Below are 18,637 nucleotides of genomic sequence, written 5' to 3' on the forward strand. Positions count from 1 at the left end.
GCGGAAAGGCGCTTCCGAAATGTTCGCGCGCGGAAAACGTTTTTTTTGAAAGCGGGCGAGCGCGGGCGCCGAAAGCGTGTGTCACGCGTGACAGGCGCCGCGCTTCGGTCGACTTCATCGCGCGCAATCAGATTCGCGATCGTAAATTTTGTTACAACAGCAACAGAAAATATCTCGAGCGAGCATCGGCACGGCACGGACGCCGCCGCACTCGCGGCTCGCGCGCCGCCGCATGGTCGCGAGGAACGAGACCGTCGCCGGCGTCGTCCCCGCGACGACGTCATCTTCCGGGAAGCCGGGCGTCGCGCCTCCCGTCGAGATGGACGCGCGGCCCTCGAGATGGACGCGCGACGACGACGACGACGACGACGACGAGGACGCGCGCGTCGCGTCGACGACGGAGCCGCCGCAGACGCGCGCGCGCGCTCAGATGCGCTGGCACCCCGCCGCGCGTCGCGTCCCGCACACGCGACAGACGTACAACTGGGACTGCGGCCTCGCGTGCGTCGCCATGGCGCTCAACTCGATGGGAGAGGAGAGCACGACCGCGACCGCGACCGTGCGAACAGACGACGACGACGACGATGTCGACGATGACTTCGCCTCGGTCGACGCCATCGCGGCCGCCACGGACCTGCGCGTCCTCCGCCGCCTGTGCCGCACGACGTCGATATGGACCGTCGACCTCGCGCACCTCCTCCGCCGCTTCGGCGCGGACGTCACGTTCGCCACGGTCACGATCGGCGCGAACCCGGCGTACGCGTCGGAGTCCTTCTACAGCGACACGCTGCGCGAAGATCGCGGACGCGTCGAATCGCTCTTCGACGCCGCGACGGAACGCGGCGTGGCGATCGAACGCCGCAGCGCGTCGCTCGAGGAGCTCAAGGCGAAGACGCGAACGGGCGAGTACCTGATCATCGCGCTCGTGGACAAGAGGAAGCTCGCGAGGTTAGCGCTGGAAGCGGGCGGCGCGGGGGGGCGTTTAGGCGGCGGCGGCTCCGGCTACGAGGCGAGAGACGCGCAGTGTTTCGACGGCGCGGCTGGCGGCGGCGCGAGCACGAGCAGCGATGCTAATGCGAGCGAAAATTACACCGGGCACTACGTCGTCCTGTGCGGGTACGACCCCGCCGACGACGTCTTCCTGTGTAGGGACCCCGCGTGCGCGGTCGCGGACCTCGTCGTCCCCGCGAGCGCCGTGGAGACGTCGAGGCGGTCGTTCGGCACGGATGAGGTGCGTTTTATCTCACACTGGTCCCCATACGACCGCGTCGGCGAGGTGAACGCCGTTCCTTAAGGACTTTCTCTCCCAGCGTGTCTCTCCGCCCAGGGTCCCCCGCTTTCAATCCCCGTCCTCGACGCCTTTCAACTCCGCTTCTGACGCCTTTGAACTCCACCCCGACGTTCGCTCGTATGGAATGACCCTCAGGATCTGCTCTTCGTGCGACGGGGGCGGGGGTTACGCGCGAGCGCGGTGAGGGAGGTGATGGACGCCGCGCATGGGGAGGGTTTGGGGGGCGATCAATGTTTGGAGGGCGCGAGGGGCGCGGGGCGCGGGGGGGGGAGCGTGGACGGCGGCGGCGGCGGCGGCGGCGCGTTCGCGTGACGGTCGGTAGTTTCGGCGTACATACATGTACCTGTAGTTTCGGTGGTATCGTCGTACACATCTCAACGTATTATAGAAGGAAGAGAGACGACGTCCGGCTAATATGATAACGACTCCGGGTATGAGCATTTAGTCTAACGCACGCCATCATCACCCGCGGTAGGACGCCCCCCACGGCGTCTGGCACAGCGGACACGTCGACTTGCTGCTCGACGTGAACCACTTGTACAAGCACGCGCTGTGAAACTTGTTCCCGCACTGCCGGCAGCACAGCCTCGGGGTCTGGTGCGACGCGCCGTGAATCACGAGATAACAGATGGGACACGGCTCCACGCCGGCGAACTCTTTGTCGACGTTGCGCCGCCACAGCAGCAACCCCTCCGCGACCGCGCCGTTCTGGTCGCGCAATATCGCGCTGATCGTCAGCATCCACTTCCGTAGGCGGCCCTCGCTGATGCCGACACGCCGCGCGCACTCGAGCTCCGCGGGCGCGAGCGGATACGCCACGGGGAGCTTCACGACGAGCGTCAGGTTGGCGTCGTCGATCTCGTACGTCGCGGTGACCTCTCGCGTCCCGAGACTGGCTTTGATCGACAGCTCCCCTGCTGCGCCGTCGCCGCTCGAATCCGGGTCGAGTATCCCGGCAGCGGATACGTAACGGCCGGTGCTGATGCGTTGCACGGCGTCGAACTCCGCGGCGAGGAGCGCGGGCGAGACCGCGGCGGCGGTGGCGTCGCGAAGCGCCGCCGCCGCGGTTTTGTCCTTAGGGTCGAGGGTCCATACGAGCGATGATATCGGGGTGGAGTTGAAAGGCGTCAGAAGCGGAGTTGAAAGGCGTCGAGGGCGGGGATTGAAAGCGAGGGTGGTGGGCGGAGAGAGACACGCCGGGAAAAGTCCTTAAGGATCGGCGTTCACCACGCCGACGCGGTCGTATGGGAACCAGTGTACAGAACGCACCTTAAGGTCGCCGAACCACGTGCGCGTGGCCGCGGGGAGCGCGCGCAGGGCGGCGTGGTAGAGCCCGACCGCGAGCCTCGAGCGGCGCGCGGTCTCCTCGCGCGCGACGCGAATTCGCGCGGAGCGCGCGCGGCGGCGGCGCGGCGGCGCGGCGGTCGACGTTTCGTCCTCCGTCCGACGTCTTTCGTCCGATAGAAACGCCGGCGCGAGCGGGTCCACCGCGGCGGCGGCGGCGGCGGCGCCCGCGCCGACGCCGCCCGCGGCGGCCGCCTCCGCGGCGGCATTCGAGAGCTCGCGCCACGCGTCCGGGAGCGCGCTCGCGTCCGCGACGACCGAGTGGGACGACGCGAGACCGGGCGAGCGTCGCCCCCGCGCGCCGCCGCCGCCGCCGCGAAAGCCGCCGCCCCCCGTCGCACTGGTTCCCATACGACCCCGTTCGCGTGGTGAACGCCGATCCTTAAGGACTTTGCCGCGCAACGGCAGCATCGGCATCACCGCCGCCATGAGCCTCGGGACCGCTTTCGTCGCCCTCGCGTAATCGAGCAGCCGCTCGCGCGCGGGCGACCCGGGCGGCAGCGACACGCAGTAGCGAAGCAGTATGCCCCAGCACAGGAGCGTCCCCTCGGACGGCGGCGGCGGATGAGGCGGCGGCGGCGGCGCGCCGCCGCGCGGCGACTTACCGACGGCGGCGGCGGCGGCGATCGGCGCCAGCGCCTCCGCGAGCTGATCGCGCATCGCCGCGCGCTCCGCGGCGTCGGCGGCGACCGCGACCGGGTCCTTCGACGCGCCGCCACCCCCGGCGGTCTCATCGGTGGTTTCATCGGTGGTTCCGTCTTCATCGGCGCCGAGCTTCGTCGCCGCCTCCTCGACGAGGTCAACCTCGGATATCTTCGCGTCGAGACCGACGACCGCGGGCTTCATGAGCGTCGGCGTGGACAGAAGCGCGTACGCCGCGCGCGTGAGCGACGTGGCGACGGTCGAACGATAAGAAGACGAACCGTCACGAGAGAGAGAAGACGAACCGTCGTCGAGCAGCAGCGCGTACAACGCCGGCACCGCGGCGCACCCGGCGTCTTCCCACAGCTCGAAATCCGTAAACGCCGTCGTGCGCTCGACCGCGCTCGCGCCGGACGGCCGCGACCACAGCGCGGCGAGGCACCGCCAGAGCGGCGCCTCGCTCGCTCTCGCGCGCCACCACGCGTCGCGCGACAACGGGGAAATCGCCGCGACGGCGGCGGCGGCGGACGCGGACGCGCACTCTTCGAGTTTCCCCGCGGCGCGCAGCTGAGGGTCGAGGGTCCGTACGAGCGATGATATCGGGGTGGAGTTGAAAGGCGTCAGTTGAAGGAATTGAAAGGCGTCGAGGTGTGTCGGGATTGTGAGCGAGGGGTGGTAGGCGGAGAGATGTGCCGGGAGAGAAAGTCCTTAAGGATCGGCGTTCACCACGCCGACGGGGTCGTACGGGGACCGGTGTGAGAAGATAGAACGCGCCTGGGCGCCGACGGCGAGCGCGAGCCTCGCGAACGCTGCGTGCACGTCGCTCCTCGCGCGCGGCCATCCCGCGCGCGCGAGCGCGGTGGCGACGCGCGCCGCGTCCGGACCTTTCGCGCTGTACGCGACGACGTCGCCGGTGGCGTCGGCGGTCTCCGGCGCCGCGACTTCGATCGGAAGCGCGTCCACTCGGAGAAGCAGCCGCGCCGTCGCCGCCGCCGTCGTCCACCCTTTAACGGCCTTTGACGCGTCTGATCCTAATTCTAACCCTTCCATCGCGCGCGTTACGGCGTCCGCGGCGTCCGCGCCGGCGTCGTCCGCGTCGTCCGCGGCGGCGGCGAGCGTCGCGGCGGCTTCGGCGTCGACCTCCGCGGCGTCGACTCTCGCCCGCGGCCACGATTCCATGCGACCGATCACGCGGCCCCAATCGCGCGCGTCGAGGTCCGCGGCGCATCGCTCCACGGTCGCGGTCGTGAGCGCGCAGACGCCGCGTTCGAGGAGGTCGTCGTCGTCGTCGTCGCGCGAAGATCGAGATCGAGGCGCCGCCGCGACGGTTGACGTTTCGTCTTCTCCCCCGAACCGTCTCGCCGCCGCCGCTGCCGCGAGTTCCTTTTCCTCCCGCACGCTCAGCGCTCTGAACGCCGCGAGGAGTTCCGGGCACGCGCCCTTTTCCAAAACCACGGGCGCGCGCATCGCGGCGGTCTCCTCCTCGATGGACGCCACGGCATCGCCTTCACTCGATGCCATCGACGAATCATGCGCCGACGCGTCGGCGTCGTGCCCGAGCGACGACCGGTCGAAGCACGCGGCGGCGAGCAGAAGCGCGCCGCCGTCGAGCGCGCCGCCTCTGCGGGAGATGCCCTCCGCCGCGCGCGCGACGCACGCGGACGCGAACGCCGCCGCCGCCGCGTCGCCCGCCTTGAGAGGCGGCATCGATACCGTCGCGATCGTCGCGAGGGACGTCAGGGACGGCGACGCGTCGTCGGTCGGCGGTCGGTCGGTCGGCGGCGCGAACGGCGCGACGGCTTCAGTGAAGAAGAACGCCTCGTCGTCTGAGCCGATCCAGCCGCGTCGTCTTCGACGTAACGCCCGCAACGTCCGCGTTACCGCCCGCAACGCAGCGGCGGCGTTCCCGGTCGCATCCCCACCCTCCGCCAGCGCGCGTCGCACGAGGATCGCGAGCGCGGGGAACAGCTCGCGTCGCAGCGGCGGCGGCTCGTCGTCGCCGTCGCCGTCGCCACGCGTCGTCGCGAAGTGCGTCTCCAGCGACGCGACGACGGCGGCGGCGTCCGACGACCAATCAGACGGCGCCGCGTCGGACGCGCATCCACCGATCAGCATCATCAGAGACGCCAGCGTGGAGCCCTCCGCGGCGCCGCTCGATCGCTCGCGCTCGCCGCACGCGCCGAGAACGGTCGACCACCCGACGACGTCCGCGACGCCGGCGAGGTACGCCGCGAGATGATCCGTCTCCGCGCCCGCCGGCGCGGCGAGCGCGAGCGCTGCGGCGGCTTCCGCGGCGTCCGCGCCCAGCGCGAACGCCGCGGTCGTCGCCGCCTCCGCGAACGCGCGGCGCGCCTTCGGCGTCGTCGTCGCCGTCGTCGTCGCCGACATCGCTCTCTCCGCGGCGACGCGCGCGATCGCGTCGCGCAACGCGCGCTCGAGCGCGACCGCGCGGTCGCCGGACGCGGGCGCCTGCGTGTGTGAAGCGATCGGTCAGTCGAACGTTTTACCGGTCAAACGTTGAAAGGGAAGCGCGGGTGAAGAGTGACGACGGGAAAAGTCCTTAAGGAACGGCGTGCACCACGCGAACGGGGTCGTATGGGAAGCAGTCTCACCGCCGCCGCCGCGCGTTCGATCCTGGTCCACGACGTCTCGACGACGCCGCGCTCGCTCGATCGTCTTCGCGCGTTGGCGAGCGCGCGGCGCGCGTCGTCGTCGCTCGCGTACGCGTCGTCGGCGTCGTCTTCTTCTTCATCATCATCTTCTTCTTCCGACGACGAAGACGCGTCGGCGAAGTCGCCTTCGTCGGCGGCTTCCGCGACGGCGGCGGCTTCCACGGCGAAAAGGTGAGACGCGAACGTCGCCGTCGTCATCTCGATCCACGGCGCCTCCGCGTCCGCGTCAGCCGGCGGCGGCCACGCCCAGTGCTCCGCCGCTCTCGCCGCCCATCCTCCCTTCTCGCTCGAACGCAAACGCAACGCCGCGGTCGCGTCGCGCATCAACGTCGTCGCCGCGGCGGCGGAGGTAAACCCGCGCGCCGCGACGACGAGCTCGGTCACCGTCGCGTCGTCGCCGCCCCGCGACGTCGCGCGCGCGACGAGCGCGTCCAGCGCGGGGCGACGCCATCGTTCGGCGTCGTCGACCTCGGCGAGCGCGCGGAGCGTCGCGGCGGCGAGAACGCGCGCGCCGCGAACGTTCTCGGCGCTCGACAACGCGTCGAGGACGGCGTCCCACGACGCCGGGTCCTCCGCGGCCGCCGCGTGCGCCGCCGCGGCGAGCAACGCCGCGCGCGCTCTGAAATCGCGATCACCGCCGCCGCCGCCGCCGCCGTCGTCGTCGTCGTCGTCGCTCGCCGCCAAGCACCGCGTCGCGATCTCGGACGCGGACGCGCCGTCGCCGAGGCACGTCACGCCGTGCGCGGTCACGAGCGCGGCCAGCGTCGACGCCGCCGCCGCGGAAAGACGCGCGCTCGCGGCGTTCGCGTTCGCACGCGACGCGCGCTCGTACGCGACGCGCGCGATCGGCGTCGCGTACCGGTCGTTCACCCACGTCGCGTCGCCGCCGGGCCTCTTCCTCTCCGCCGCGGCGAGGAGCTCCGCGTGGAACGCGCGGCATCGCGCGGCGCCCGCGGCGTCGATCTTCACGACGCCGCCGCCGCACTCGCCGCCGCGCATCAACTCGACGGACGCGCGCGCGACGGCGTCCCAACACGCGTCCGTCGCGCGCGTCAGCTCAGCCCTCGCGCTCAGCGTCGCGAGCGCGTCGCACAGCGTCGTCCGCACGTCCGAGCGCGACGCCGGGTCCGCGCGCAGCGCCTCCGGTGCCCACCGCGTCGCGATCGACGCGTCGAGGACGACCTCTCTGAACCGACGCGGGTCGGAGGCTTTTTTCGCGGCGACGAGGACGCAGTAGAGCGTCGCCTCGGCGTGCGCGCGCAGCAGCGCCGCGGCGTCGTTCGAGCGCGACGGCGTGCAGCACGTCCGCCATCCCTCCCACGTCGCGGCGACGATCGACGCCGCGGGGCTCGTCTCGGAACTTCCGGAAGGCGAAGTTCCGGAAGTTCCGGAAGGCGTCTCGGAAGGCGAAGTTCCGGACGGCGGCGGCGGCGGCGGAAGCGACGTGAGCGCGTCGACGGGGAGGAGCGCCAGGAACGGCAGCGTCGACGGCGCGGACGCGACGGCGTCGCCGTGGCACCCGCTCGCGAGGTGCTCCACGAGCGCGGGGACGCTGTCGTGGACCGCGCTGACGTGTCGCCATAGCGACGATTCAGAGCTCGAATCGTCGCGCTCGAGGACGCCGAGCGCGAGCTCCCACGCCGTCGCGAAGCACCCGCCGTCGCGTTCGAGCAGCGGCTGGACTAACGCCAACCGCGCGACCGTTTTCGCGCGTTTCTCGACGTCGCCGCCGCCGCGAGCGTGCGCGCGCGCGAGAATGATCTCGAGCAGGGCCTGGTACGCGGACTTCCGGATCGCGGGCGACGGCGACCGCGCGAACGCGGCGAGACAGTCGAGCTCGTCGAGAAGCGCGGCGAACTTTTCAGGGCCGTTCTATACAAGCGAATGTCGGGGTGGAGTTCAAAGGCGTCAGGTGGAGTTGAAAGGCGTCGAAGGCGGGGATTGAAAGCGAGGGATTGGCGGAGAGACACGCCGGGCAAAGTCCTTAAGGATCGGCGTTCACAACGCCGACGCGGTCGTATGGGGACCAGTGTATAGAACGCACCTTTTCATCCGTCGACGCGTCCGCCCCGTCCAAATCCTCCCCTTCCCCGCTACCCCCCATCGCCGTCCTCGCGAACCCGCCGACCGCGGCGACGGACGCGCAGACCATCCGCTCGTGTCGCTCTCTGAGCTCCTCCTCCGTGCCGTCGCGGTACGGCATGTCGCTCGGGCGCCTAAACGTCACCAGCTCGTCTCGCGTCGCCGCGACGATTTCATCCGCGGCGAATCGCAACGCGTTCGCTCGCTTCTCCGGCGTCTTGAAGACCGCGTCGAACGCGCCCATCGCCTCCGCGCGCACCTCCGCGGACGGGTCGTGCGCGGCCGCCCACCACGCGGGCATCAGCGGCTTGAGATGCTTCGCCAGCCCCTTCCCCGCGCCCTCGGCGAGGATTCGCGTCGCTCGCGCCGCGGCGACGCGCACGGCGTGCGCGTCGTCGAGTCGAAGTCGGCGGAACGCGCGCGTCCACCGCGGGAGGATCGCGGCGAGCTCCTCCGCGCCGCGCGCTCTGGCGCCGCCGCCGTCGGTTCGATCCCCGCCGCCGTCGCGCCCGAGCGCGATGTCCGCGAGCTCCTTCAGCGCCTTCAGCTTCGTCGCGGCGTCGCGCTTGAGCATCGATCGGAGCGCGCGTTGGAGCGCGTCGTCGGGCTCGGACATCGCGGCGCTCGAGGACGGCGACGACGACGACGACGCGGTGTCGCCGCCGTCGTGCGCGGTCGAGAGGTTCTGCGAGCCGGAGTATCCGCCGAAGCCGATCCTGCGACGCGAGAGAGGAGGAGGAGGAGGAGGAGGAGGGGGAGGAGGAGAGCGTCGGGTGAGGCGGCGGACGGGCGGTGGGAGCGAGGGATTAGATTAGTCGGCACGAGGTGCGCTACTAGGGATCTGGCGCGGCGGGAGCGCACGATGCGAATCCGCCGCCGGCGTGGCCGACTGCGGCGGCCGCGGCCGCCGCGGACGCGCCCTGCGCCTTCTTCTTATCCTTCCCCATGTCGTTCGTCGCGCGACGCGGGCGGCTATCCTACGCTAAGGGATGCCCGCGGCGCGCGGAAGTGGTCTGCGGTCGGCGAGCGCGAGCGACGCTGATGAGGAACGACGCGACGCGACGACTCGTGGCTCCGCTCGCGCGAGCTCGGCGCCGGTTCGAACACGTCACTGCCGAGTCATCTCTCGACACATTCCGACGCGCGCGACCCCCCGCACGCGACGACTTCCCCCTCGCCATGTCCGCCGCGACGTCGCTCGCGCCCACGACGGCCGTCGCCGCCGCCGCGTCCCTCCGCGCCGCCGCCTCGCGCCGCGCCGCCGCCGCCGCCGCGCCCGCGGCGTCGAGAGCGACGAGAGCGAAAACGAGTGGCGCAAGATGTCGTCGTCGCGCCGAGCGCGCGGTCGCGACGACGCGCGCGGTCGCGACGACCAACGCGACGTCCACCGCGACGCCGCCGCCGTCCTCCGCGCCGCGCCCGCCGCCCAACGCGCCCGTGACCTCGCACGAGTGGCGATGGGAGGGACACAAGATCCGATACACCGCGGCGGGGCCCGATGGCGACGATGCTAAGGTGCGTTCTATACACTGGTCCCCATACGACCGCGTTGGCGTGGTGGACGCCGATCCTGAAGGACTTTGCCCGGCGTTTCTCTCTCCCCACCCCTCGCTTTCAATCCCCGCCCTCGGCGCCTTTCAACTCCAACTGACGCCTTTCAACTCCACCCCGACGCTCGCTTGTATGGAACGACCCTAAGGACGCGCCGGCGGTCATCCTCGTCCACGGATTCGGCGGCAACGCGGACCACTGGCGTCAGAACACCCCGGTGATCGGGCGCAAGTGCCGCGTCTACGCGATCGACCTCCTCGGGTACGGGTACAGCGACAAGCCGGACCCGCTGTCGAAGCCGCGGAACTCGGTGTACAACTTCGAGAACTGGTCGCGACAGCTGGCGGCGTTCGCGACGGAGGCGCGTTCTGTTCTCCTCGCACTGGTCCCCATACGACCGCGTCGGCGTGGTGAACGCGATTCCTTAAGGACTTTCTCTCCCGTCGCATCTCTCCGCCCACCCCCGCTGGTTCAATCCCCGCCCGAGCCACCTCGACGCCTTTCGACTCCAACGATTGACGCCTCACGACTCCACCCCGACGTTCCGTTCGCTCGTCGCGCGGACTTTCAATCTCGACCCGTTTAGGTCGTCGGCGGCCCCGCGTTCGTCTTCTGCAACTCCGTCGGCGGCGTCGCGGGGCTGCAGCTCGCGGTGGACGCCCCAGAGCTCGTGCGCGGGGTGGTATTGATAAACATCTCTCTGCGCGGGCTGCACGTGACGAAGCAGCCGGCGCTCGCGCGGCCGTTCATCGCCGCGTTGCAGAGCACGCTGCGGGAGACGGATATCGGGAGGAAATTCTTCGGCAACGTCGCGCGAGAGCAGGCGCGTCGTCGTCCGTCGTCCACACGTTCTGCCACGTGTCTGCCATGTCATCATGTCTGACCAATCGTACGTACTTCCCCTCACTTCCCCCGCAGACGGTGCGGAACATCCTGAAGGAGGCGTACGGCAACCCGGACAGGGTCACGGACGAGCTCGTGGACTGCATCTTGAAGCCCGGGTTGCAGGTGCGCGCGCGTCGGTTTCAAACGTTTTTCGCGACCCTCCCTCCCCTTTCAAGCTCGACCGGAAAGTCCTTTCAACTCACCGACCAAATACTTTCTTCGTCGCAGCCCGGCGCCGCGGAGGTGTTCCTCGACTTTATCTCCTACAGCGGCGGCCCCCTCCCCGAGGAGCTCTTGCCGAAGATCCCGACCACGGTCCCGGTGCGCATCCTGTGGGGGCAGGCGGACCCGTGGGAGGTGGTGACGGAAGGGAGGGCGTACGGGAAGTTCGACGCGGTGGATCGATTCATAGGTGCGCGCTGTTCTCCCCCGTTTTTCACCCACCGCTCGCTTTCAACATTTGATCGCTTCCCCTTTCAACTGACCGATGAACGAACTTTTTTCGCGTGGAATAACCCTCGCAGAGCTGCCGGGCGTGGGGCACTGCCCCATGGACGAGGCCCCGGAGCTCGTGAACCCGCTGCTGATGGAGTTCGTGGAGGACTACGGACGACAGGGCGCGGTCGCGAGGTGACGGCGCGGCGCGCAGGGGATGGGAAGAGGGAGGGAGGGGAGGGGCGATAGCGAGAAGAAGTTTTTAAGAGACGAGGTAATAAACGCGTGATTCTTGTGCGGTGCGATTACAACCTAAACGAAAACGAACGTTTTCTACCCCGTAGAGCCATCTGAAATTCGTTCGTTCGTTCGAGTCGCGTCGTGCCCACCGCGCGCGAGTCCACGCGCCCGTTCCATGTTCCACGTCGCGCGACGAGGCGAACGCCTCTTCGATTATTTCTACCCCGAAGAGCCGTCTGAAATTCGAGAGAAGTCGCTCGCCCCGCCGGCGGTCGAAAGAAGAGAAGCTCGCTTACGCCTCCGGCATCGCCTTGATGATGTCGGAGTCGCCCGGGTCCGTGATGGACATGCACGAGACGCGGTAGTAGCGACCGCAGGACGTGCCCAGGTCGACGTTGTCTGATGAGAAGAGAGGAGCAGGGGGGGGGGCGGAGGTCAGCGAAACGTTCACTGATTGATTTATTAGGGTTTGGCGAGAAAAATGCGGAAATGGACGACGCGCGCGCGCCGGAGAAGCGGCGCCGCGACGCGCACGCCGCGAGAAGAAAAGCGGCGCCACGACGCGCGCGCCGCGACGCGCGCGACGGAAGAGAAAAGCGGCGCCGCGACGCGGATACTCACTTCCAGCGTAGTGGTGCACGCCCGTCTTGGCGAGCATCGCGTAGTACTCGATCTCCGACTTGCGCAGCGGCGGGCAGTTGTTCGAGATGATGACGAGCTTGGACTTGCCGCTGCGGAGCGTCTTGAGCGTGGTCTTGTACCCTGGAGGAGGAGAGGGCGTCAGTCGGAGCGGCGAGGCGTCGAGGTCGGGGAACGCGCGCTGCGAGGGGTGGGGCGTCCGTCGCGCGCGAACGGGGAGGGGCGGATGGTTGGGATGCGTGCGAGCGCGGGCGCACTCACCCAGGGAGTATTTGCCTGAGCGCATGACGATCTGCAGACGGTTGTTGATGCCGTCGTTGCCCTTGCCTTTCTTCTTCTTGGTGACTTCGACCGCGGACATGGTGAACGGGTTTAGAACAGCCTTCTTAAGCTACGAGTAGCCGCTGTGTAATGCACTCGGAGACGTTCCGGCGCGGTGTGAGGAGGGCGAGAATTGATTGTCGCGAGGCCTTTTCAGCCGCGGGCGAATTTCACGGGCGGCGGGCGTGTACTTTTGCAGGTTTGTACTCTGTGACTGTTTGCATGTGCGAAACGTACGTTTTCGGCTCGTCCCATATCCCAGCTTTTTTCGCAGCCTCGCTGTCGGTGTAGCTTTCGCCCGTGCCTCGCACTCGCCGGCGCGCGACGACTACGGCGCGTCTCTCGCGGCGATCATGGCGAAGAAGGGACAGAAGGGACCCGGCAAGCCGTTCCTCGAGTGGTGCGCGGAGAACGGGGAGCGCGGCGAGAGGCTCGCCAACGAGTTCCGCGAGGAGCTGCCGACGGAGCTGACGTACGGGTCGGACTACAAGGCGAAGTGGAAGTGTTTGAAGTGCAAGCACGTGTGGCGGGCGGAGGTGGGCAACCGCACGAGGAGCGACAAACCCACCGGGTGCCCGATGTGCGCGCATAATGCGCCGCCGAGCAAGACGAACAACTTCCTCGCGTGGTGCGAGAAGAACGGCGAGCTCGGAAAGAAGCTGTCGCGCGAGTACGTCGATAAGGACGAGCCGCCGACGGCGGTGACGAAAGCGTCGAAGTACAAGGCGAAGTGGAAGTGCAGCAACGTCGAGTGCAAGCACGTGTGGCGGGCGCAGGTGGGCGGTCGCACGAAGAGCGTCAAACCCACCGCGTGTCTGAAGTGCGCGCGTAATGCGCTGGCGAGCAAGACGAACAACTTCCTCGCGTGGTGCGAGAAGAACGGCGAGCTCGGCAAGAAGCTGTCGCGCGAGTGCGTCGATAAGGACAAGCCGCCGACGGCGGTGACGAAAGGAGCGACGTACAAGGCGAAGTGGAAGTGTGGGAGGTGCTCGTACGAGTGGCGCGCGAAGCTGTACCACCGCACGACGAGCAACAGACCCAGCGGGTGTCCGGAGTGCAACCCCACAGGACCGAAACAACACATGAAGAAGCGCCGACGCGGCGAGTGAGAAAAAACGTTTACATCGAAATACGAACACGTCGAACGCATCGAACTCCATCCTCCTCAGTTCTTTCCCCCCGCGGCCGCCTCCGCCTCCTCCTCCTCCTCCTCCTCCTCGCCCGCCTTACTCCACACCGTGTCGTCGTACTCCACCGGCTCCTCGTCCCAGCCGTACGTCTCGTTCTCCACGTCGAACTCCGGGTTCACGCGCTTCACCGGTATCGACAGCGAGTACATCGTCCCTTGCACCTCCGGGTCCTGGTTATCGATTGGTCGGTTCGGACACGGGTCAGTGTTATGATTGGTTTGTGTGTGATGACGTGTATTGATAAGTGGTTGAAAGGGATGCCACGTGTACACGTACCTGAGACATGGAGACCTCCACGCCGAGCTCGTCGTCAACCTCCGCGAACTCGCGCACGACGTCCACGATCTTTTCCTTCATGGCTTGCATCGCCGCGCCGCTCATCGCGCACCTGTCCGCGACGAGTATCATCCGCAGGCGCTTCTTCGCCTCTATCCGCGCGGTCTCCTCCTCGCTCGGGGGGAAGAAGATCGCGAACGCCGCCTTGATCTTCCCCCAGAACCCCGCGGCGTCGTTCGCGTCGAGATCGCGCGACGATTCTTTCTTCGCGCGTAACATCTCCGCGCGGCGACCGAACGTGACGTCTCTGCCGATCGGCGGCGCGGCGGCGACGGGCGCGTCCTCCGCGTCCGCCGCCGCGCGTGCGACCATCGCGACGTCGCGCGGCGCGCGCGCGGCGCGGCGGCGCGGCGGGGCCATCGCGCGCGGCGCGACCGCCGCGATGGACGACGCCGAGGAGGTCAGCATGATGATATAACGATGGACGCGCGCGCCTCCGATCGAGACGGGGGTGGTCAGATCCGCGCTCGAGGACGCGTCGTCTTCGCGCGCGCGGCCGCGCGGCGTTCGAGAGCTCTCGAGGGACGACGCGGGGAGCGCGCGGGCGCGTCGCGGGCGTCCGTCGAGGTCGCTGTCGCGCGTGTGGCGCGCGTCCGCGTGTGCGCGCGCCGCGCTGGAAAGTTCCCGCGCTTTCAAGTCAGGCGCGTTCTTTACAAAAGTTTTCACCCATCTCCCGGTTTCAACATTTGATCGCGTCTACTTTCAACTGACCGATGAACTTTTTTGTTGGGGTCAGCCTGGCCGCGCGCTGCGCACAGCCAACGAACAAGATGATGTCGAACGATCGATCCTCCTCCCGTCCTCGTCACAACGCGCGGCCCCGCGCCACGTCGCGTCGTCGTCGTCGTCGAGACCATGCCCGGCCCGCCGACGCCGAACATGTTCGACGGGCACCTCTCGCCGAACCACCAGGTCGCGATGTCGCCACCGCGCGCGTCCTCCTTGGGTCGCGACGTCGTGTCCCGCGCGTCCCCGACCGGATCCCCGATCGCGGCGCGCGACGGCGACCGCGACGCGTACTTCTCGCAGCTCCTCGAGCGGAACTGCAGCGTCGGGAAAGGTCGCCGCGCGGACGGCGGCGGCGTCCCGGGGGACCCGAACGCGGTCTACGGCGGGCTCGCGAGCGCGATCGACGAGCGCGTCGAGCGATGCGGTGGCGGCAAAGAACCGTTCCTCATCGGCGTCGCGGGAGGCACCGCCTCGGGGAAGACCACGGTGTGCGACCTCATCATGCATAACCTCCAGGAGAAGCGCGTCGTGCTCATCGCGCAGGACTCGTTCTACCGCGGGCTCACGCCGGAGGAGCACGCGAACGTGACGTCGTACAACTTCGACCACCCGGACGCGATCGACACGGGCGCGTTCACTCTCACACTTGTCCCCGTACGACAGCGTCGGCGCGGTGAACGCCGTTCCTTAAGGACTTTCTCTCCCGGCGCGCGTTTCTCTCCGCCCACGCCTCGCTGGTTTCAATCCCCACCCTCGACGCCTTTCAACTCCGCTTCTGACGCCTTTGAACTCCACCCCACGTATCGACCCTCGACCCGCAGGCGCGCTCGTGAAGATTTTGAAAGATTTATTGCTCCGAAACCCGGTGGAGGTGCCCGTGTACGACTTCGTGACGCACTCGCGCGGGGAGGAGACTATCCGAGTAGAGCCCGCGGACGTCATCATCATCGAGGGGATCCTCGTGCTCGCGATGGAGGAGGTGCGCGACCTGTGCCACATGAAAATTTTCGTCGACACCGACGACGACTTGCGGCTGGCGCGGCGGCTGAAACGCGACACCGTGGACCGCGGACGCAGCGTCGACGGCGTCATCTCGCAGTACACGACGTTCGTGAAGCCGATGTTTGACACGTTCGTGAGCCCTTCGAAGAAGTACGCGGACGTGATCATCCCGTGGGCGCAGGGGGAGAACTCAGTCGCGATCGACCTCATCGTCCAACACATTCGAACGAAGCTCGGACAAAACGACCTGCGAAGAATCTACCCCAACCTCATCGTGTTGCCTCCGAACTTTCAAATTCGAGGCATGCACACGATCATTCGGAACGCGCGGTGCCACCGCGCGGACTTTGTGTTCTACGCGGACCGCCTCATTCGCTTGGTCGTCGAGCACGCGTTGGGACACTTGCCGTTTAAAAACGAAATCGTCAAGACTCCCAACGGCGACGTCTACAACGGCGTGACGTTTAGTAAAAAAATATGCGGCGTGTCCATCATACGGTCCGGGGAGGCGATGGAGAACGCGCTGCGGGCGTGCTGCAAGGGGATCAAGATCGGGAAGATTCTCATCGAGCGAAGAGACAGGGAGGGGACCGCGGATCTCGCGGTGTTTTCGCCGCCGCCGAGCCAGCGGCCGAGCCGGCACTCGTCCTCCGCGGTGACGATGGTCGCGTCGCTGGAAGACGGAACGTCAACCGACGCGATGAGCGATTCACCCCCCCTGAAGACGCCGCGGGTCATCTACGAGAAGATGCCGAGCGACATCGCGGATCGGTACGTGCTGCTGCTGGATCCGATTCTCGCCACGGGGGTGTCGTCGATGTCAGCGATCGACCGCCTCAAGAGCTGCGGCGTGCGAGAGGACCGCATCATGTTCGTCACCGTGATCGCGGCGTCGCAAGGGATACACGCGCTCGCGATGCGGTACCCGCAGATGAAGATCATCACGTCCGAGGTGGACGCCGGGTTGAACGACGACAACAGGGTCGTCCCGGGCGTCGGCGAGTTTGGGGACAGATACTTCGGGACGGAGGATCACCGAGAGAAGAAGTAGAACGGAGACTTCGGGGACGACGACGACGACGAGGGCGAGGCCGTCGTCGGGCTGGAGTGACGCGTCGGGTGACGCGTTATTGACTGGCGCGTTGGCGCTGTGGTGTGTTGTCTCGGCGCGCGCGGTCGGTGTATTCTTCTATCTACTAGAACCGCTCAAAAGCCTCGACGTCTACTTCTGCCGTCGCTTTTTTTTCTTTTTCGGCCCGGCTCCCGCGCCCGCGCCCGCGCCCGCGCCCGCGTCCCCCCCCTCCCCTCCGCCCGCCGCGCGCTTCTTCAGCGACTTCTTCGTCGCCGCGCGCATCGGCGGCGGGCGCTTGAACCCGTCCGCGTTGAGCTCGTCGCCGCCCATGAGATCGTCGCCGTCGCCGTCGCCGTCGCTCTCTTCCATCGGCTCGGGGCCGTTCTATACAAGCGAATGTCAGGGTGGAGTTGAAAGGCGTCAGTTGGCGTTGAAAGGCGCCGAGGGCGGGTATTGAAAGCGGGGGGTGGTCGGAGAGATGCGACGGGCAAAGTCCTTAAGGATCGGCGTCCACATCGCCAACGCGGTCGTATGGGGACCAGTGTGAGATAGAACGCACCTCAGGTTCGCTCGCCGCCGCCGCCGCGGGCGCCTTCTTTTTCGCATTCGCGTTCGCGCGCGCGCCGCCGCCGCCGCCGAGTCTGCTCGCCATGTCCGCGTCGCTGACGTCCGCGTCCTTCGCGCGCGCGGCCGACGCCGCGGCCGCGCGCCTCCGCGCGTCCTCCTCCCGCTCGCGCATCAGCTTCTCCGTGGCGGGGTTAAACCCGCCGAATGACATCCGACACGGCGGCGGCGGCGGCGGCGGCGCCGCCGCGGACGCGTCGCCGTCGTCCTTTCGCTCCATCCCCGGCGTGAACCAGATCTCCTCCGGGTTCACCTTCGGCGCGGCCTTCGTCGTCGCCACCGCCGCCGTCGCCGCGAGGTGCGTCTCCGCCGCCGCGGTCGCGGCCGCGAGCTTCTCCTTCTCCTGCGCGCGCTGCATGAACTGTCGGCGACGGACGGGGGACGGACGACGACGGGGCGGCGGGCGGGTGAGCGGCGTGGACGGGGACGGGGAGGGTCGCGACGTCCGGGGCGACGGCGACCGCGGGGAAGGCGCGATGGGTTGCGCACCTTGAGTCCCATGACCCGGGAGGATAAACCCGACATGACGCCGCGGGGTCGTGCTGCCGTCCCCGCGCGCCGCCGTAATCTGATGACGAGACGCGAGCGGCGGCGGCTTCACAAAAAAATTCTGAAAAAATTCTGTCGTCTCGGACGTCGCGATTTCAAACTCCGCACACTTGCATGCACGTCTGCGCTCGCCCCGCACGACTCATCACCCGCACCCTCATCCGCGCGCCCCCCCTCGCTCGCCGTCACAAATACATGTCCGCCGCCGTGCTCGCCCCGACCGCGCGCGCCTCCGAGAACGTCGACCCGTCGCCTCCGGCGAAGATGCCGCGACTGGAAGATCAGCTCCGAGTGAAGAAGATCAGCGAACACGCGACGCTGCCCGCGCGCGGGAGCGACGGCGCCGCGGGGTACGACCTCGCGAGCGCGTACGACTACGGTGCGATACGATGCGATACGATACGATGCGCGCGCGGCGGAGGACGACGCGGCATCTCGTTCGTCGTCCCGTCATCTTTTGGTTTTTTTGGCTGCGTCGCTTTTTTTTCAAAAGTGCCCACTCGCGCGGCGCCCGATCGATCGTCGATCGATTCCCCCGCGCGCTCCCTCCCATACCTAACCCTAACCCTAACCCCCTGACCCTAAACAACCAACAGTTATCCCCGCGCGAGGCAAGGAGCTCGTGAAGACGGACCTCTCGATCGCGATCCCGAAGGACACCTACGCGCGGATCGCGCCGAGAAGCGGGCTGGCGTGGAAGCACTTCATCGACACGGGCGCGGGCGTCGTGGACTACGACTATCGCGGCAACGTCGGGGTCATCCTGTTCAACCACAGCGACAAGGACTTCGAGGTCAAGAAGGGCGATCGCGTCGCGCAGATGATCTTAGAGCGGATCGTGACGCCGGGCGTGGTCGAGGTGGAGGATCTGGACGCGACGGACCGCGGCGCCGGAGGGTTCGGCTCCACCGGCGGGTTTCAGCCGCAAAAGTGATGAGTGAGCGATCGACGACGGATGCATCCTTTCGCGACGCGGTGACGAAAGAAACGGTGTATATGTGAGCGTTACGAGTGTGTGCGTGTACGACGAGAG

At 67.9% G+C, this 18,637-nt stretch overlaps 9 protein-coding genes across 9 annotated transcripts; 5 read left to right on the forward strand and 4 right to left on the reverse strand.

Annotated features, from left to right (window-relative positions):
- Positions 1-430: 430 nt before the first annotated feature.
- Positions 431-1,541, forward strand: MICPUCDRAFT_36926 (uncharacterized protein; the record flags this gene model as incomplete). The annotated part of the gene is made up of 3 exons (XM_003064035.1): positions 431-948; positions 1,063-1,231; positions 1,427-1,541. Coding segments are annotated over 3 exons (801 nt in total), but the record flags the coding sequence as incomplete, so codon positions are not given.
- Positions 1,542-1,783: 242 nt separating this feature from the next.
- MICPUCDRAFT_6462 (uncharacterized protein) lies at positions 1,784-2,635 on the reverse strand (the record flags this gene model as incomplete). The annotated part of the gene is made up of 2 exons (XM_003064219.1): positions 1,784-2,293; positions 2,552-2,635. Coding segments are annotated over 2 exons (594 nt in total), but the record flags the coding sequence as incomplete, so codon positions are not given.
- A 6,575-nt stretch (positions 2,636-9,210) lies between these two features.
- On the forward strand, positions 9,211-11,101 carry MICPUCDRAFT_23092 (uncharacterized protein; the record flags this gene model as incomplete). The annotated part of the gene is made up of 6 exons (XM_003064036.1): positions 9,211-9,546; positions 9,731-9,952; positions 10,169-10,390; positions 10,501-10,590; positions 10,696-10,879; positions 10,992-11,101. 6 exons carry the CDS (start codon positions 9,211-9,213, stop codon positions 11,099-11,101), a joined length of 1,164 nt encoding a protein of 387 aa, XP_003064082.1.
- A 66-nt stretch (positions 11,102-11,167) lies between these two features.
- Positions 11,168-12,228, reverse strand: MICPUCDRAFT_49144 (uncharacterized protein). Its single transcript, XM_003064220.1, has 3 exons — positions 12,043-12,228; positions 11,764-11,904; positions 11,168-11,541 (listed from the first exon to the last, which is right to left on the reverse strand). The coding sequence occupies exons 1-3, from the start codon at positions 12,140-12,142 to the stop codon at positions 11,435-11,437; spliced, it is 348 nt and encodes a 115-aa protein (XP_003064266.1). The 5' UTR covers positions 12,143-12,228; the 3' UTR covers positions 11,168-11,434.
- A 227-nt stretch (positions 12,229-12,455) lies between these two features.
- On the forward strand, positions 12,456-13,211 carry MICPUCDRAFT_54084 (uncharacterized protein; the record flags this gene model as incomplete). The annotated part of the gene is made up of 1 exon (XM_003064037.1): positions 12,456-13,211. One exon carries the CDS (start codon positions 12,456-12,458, stop codon positions 13,209-13,211), a length of 756 nt encoding a protein of 251 aa, XP_003064083.1.
- Positions 13,212-13,267: 56 nt separating this feature from the next.
- On the reverse strand, positions 13,268-13,988 carry MICPUCDRAFT_54085 (uncharacterized protein; the record flags this gene model as incomplete). The annotated part of the gene is made up of 2 exons (XM_003064221.1): positions 13,268-13,462; positions 13,569-13,988. The coding sequence occupies 2 exons, from the start codon at positions 13,986-13,988 to the stop codon at positions 13,268-13,270; spliced, it is 615 nt and encodes a 204-aa protein (XP_003064267.1).
- A 140-nt stretch (positions 13,989-14,128) lies between these two features.
- MICPUCDRAFT_49146 (uncharacterized protein) lies at positions 14,129-16,567 on the forward strand. The gene is made up of 2 exons (XM_003064038.1): positions 14,129-15,030; positions 15,179-16,567. The coding sequence occupies exons 1-2, from the start codon at positions 14,484-14,486 to the stop codon at positions 16,408-16,410; spliced, it is 1,779 nt and encodes a 592-aa protein (XP_003064084.1). The 5' UTR covers positions 14,129-14,483; the 3' UTR covers positions 16,411-16,567.
- Positions 16,568-16,927: 360 nt separating this feature from the next.
- MICPUCDRAFT_54087 (uncharacterized protein) lies at positions 16,928-17,413 on the reverse strand (the record flags this gene model as incomplete). The annotated part of the gene is made up of 1 exon (XM_003064222.1): positions 16,928-17,413. One exon carries the CDS (start codon positions 17,411-17,413, stop codon positions 16,928-16,930), a length of 486 nt encoding a protein of 161 aa, XP_003064268.1.
- A 386-nt stretch (positions 17,414-17,799) lies between these two features.
- MICPUCDRAFT_54088 (uncharacterized protein) lies at positions 17,800-18,538 on the forward strand (the record flags this gene model as incomplete). Its single annotated transcript, XM_003064039.1, has 2 exons — positions 17,800-17,983; positions 18,201-18,538. 2 exons carry the CDS (start codon positions 17,800-17,802, stop codon positions 18,536-18,538), a joined length of 522 nt encoding a protein of 173 aa, XP_003064085.1.
- Positions 18,539-18,637: the final 99 nt, after the last annotated feature.

This window comes from Micromonas pusilla (genome assembly GCF_000151265.4).
Source record: "Micromonas pusilla CCMP1545 genomic scaffold MICPUCscaffold_16, whole genome shotgun sequence".
In the NCBI taxonomy this organism is placed as follows: domain Eukaryota; kingdom Viridiplantae; phylum Chlorophyta; class Mamiellophyceae; order Mamiellales; family Mamiellaceae; genus Micromonas; species Micromonas pusilla.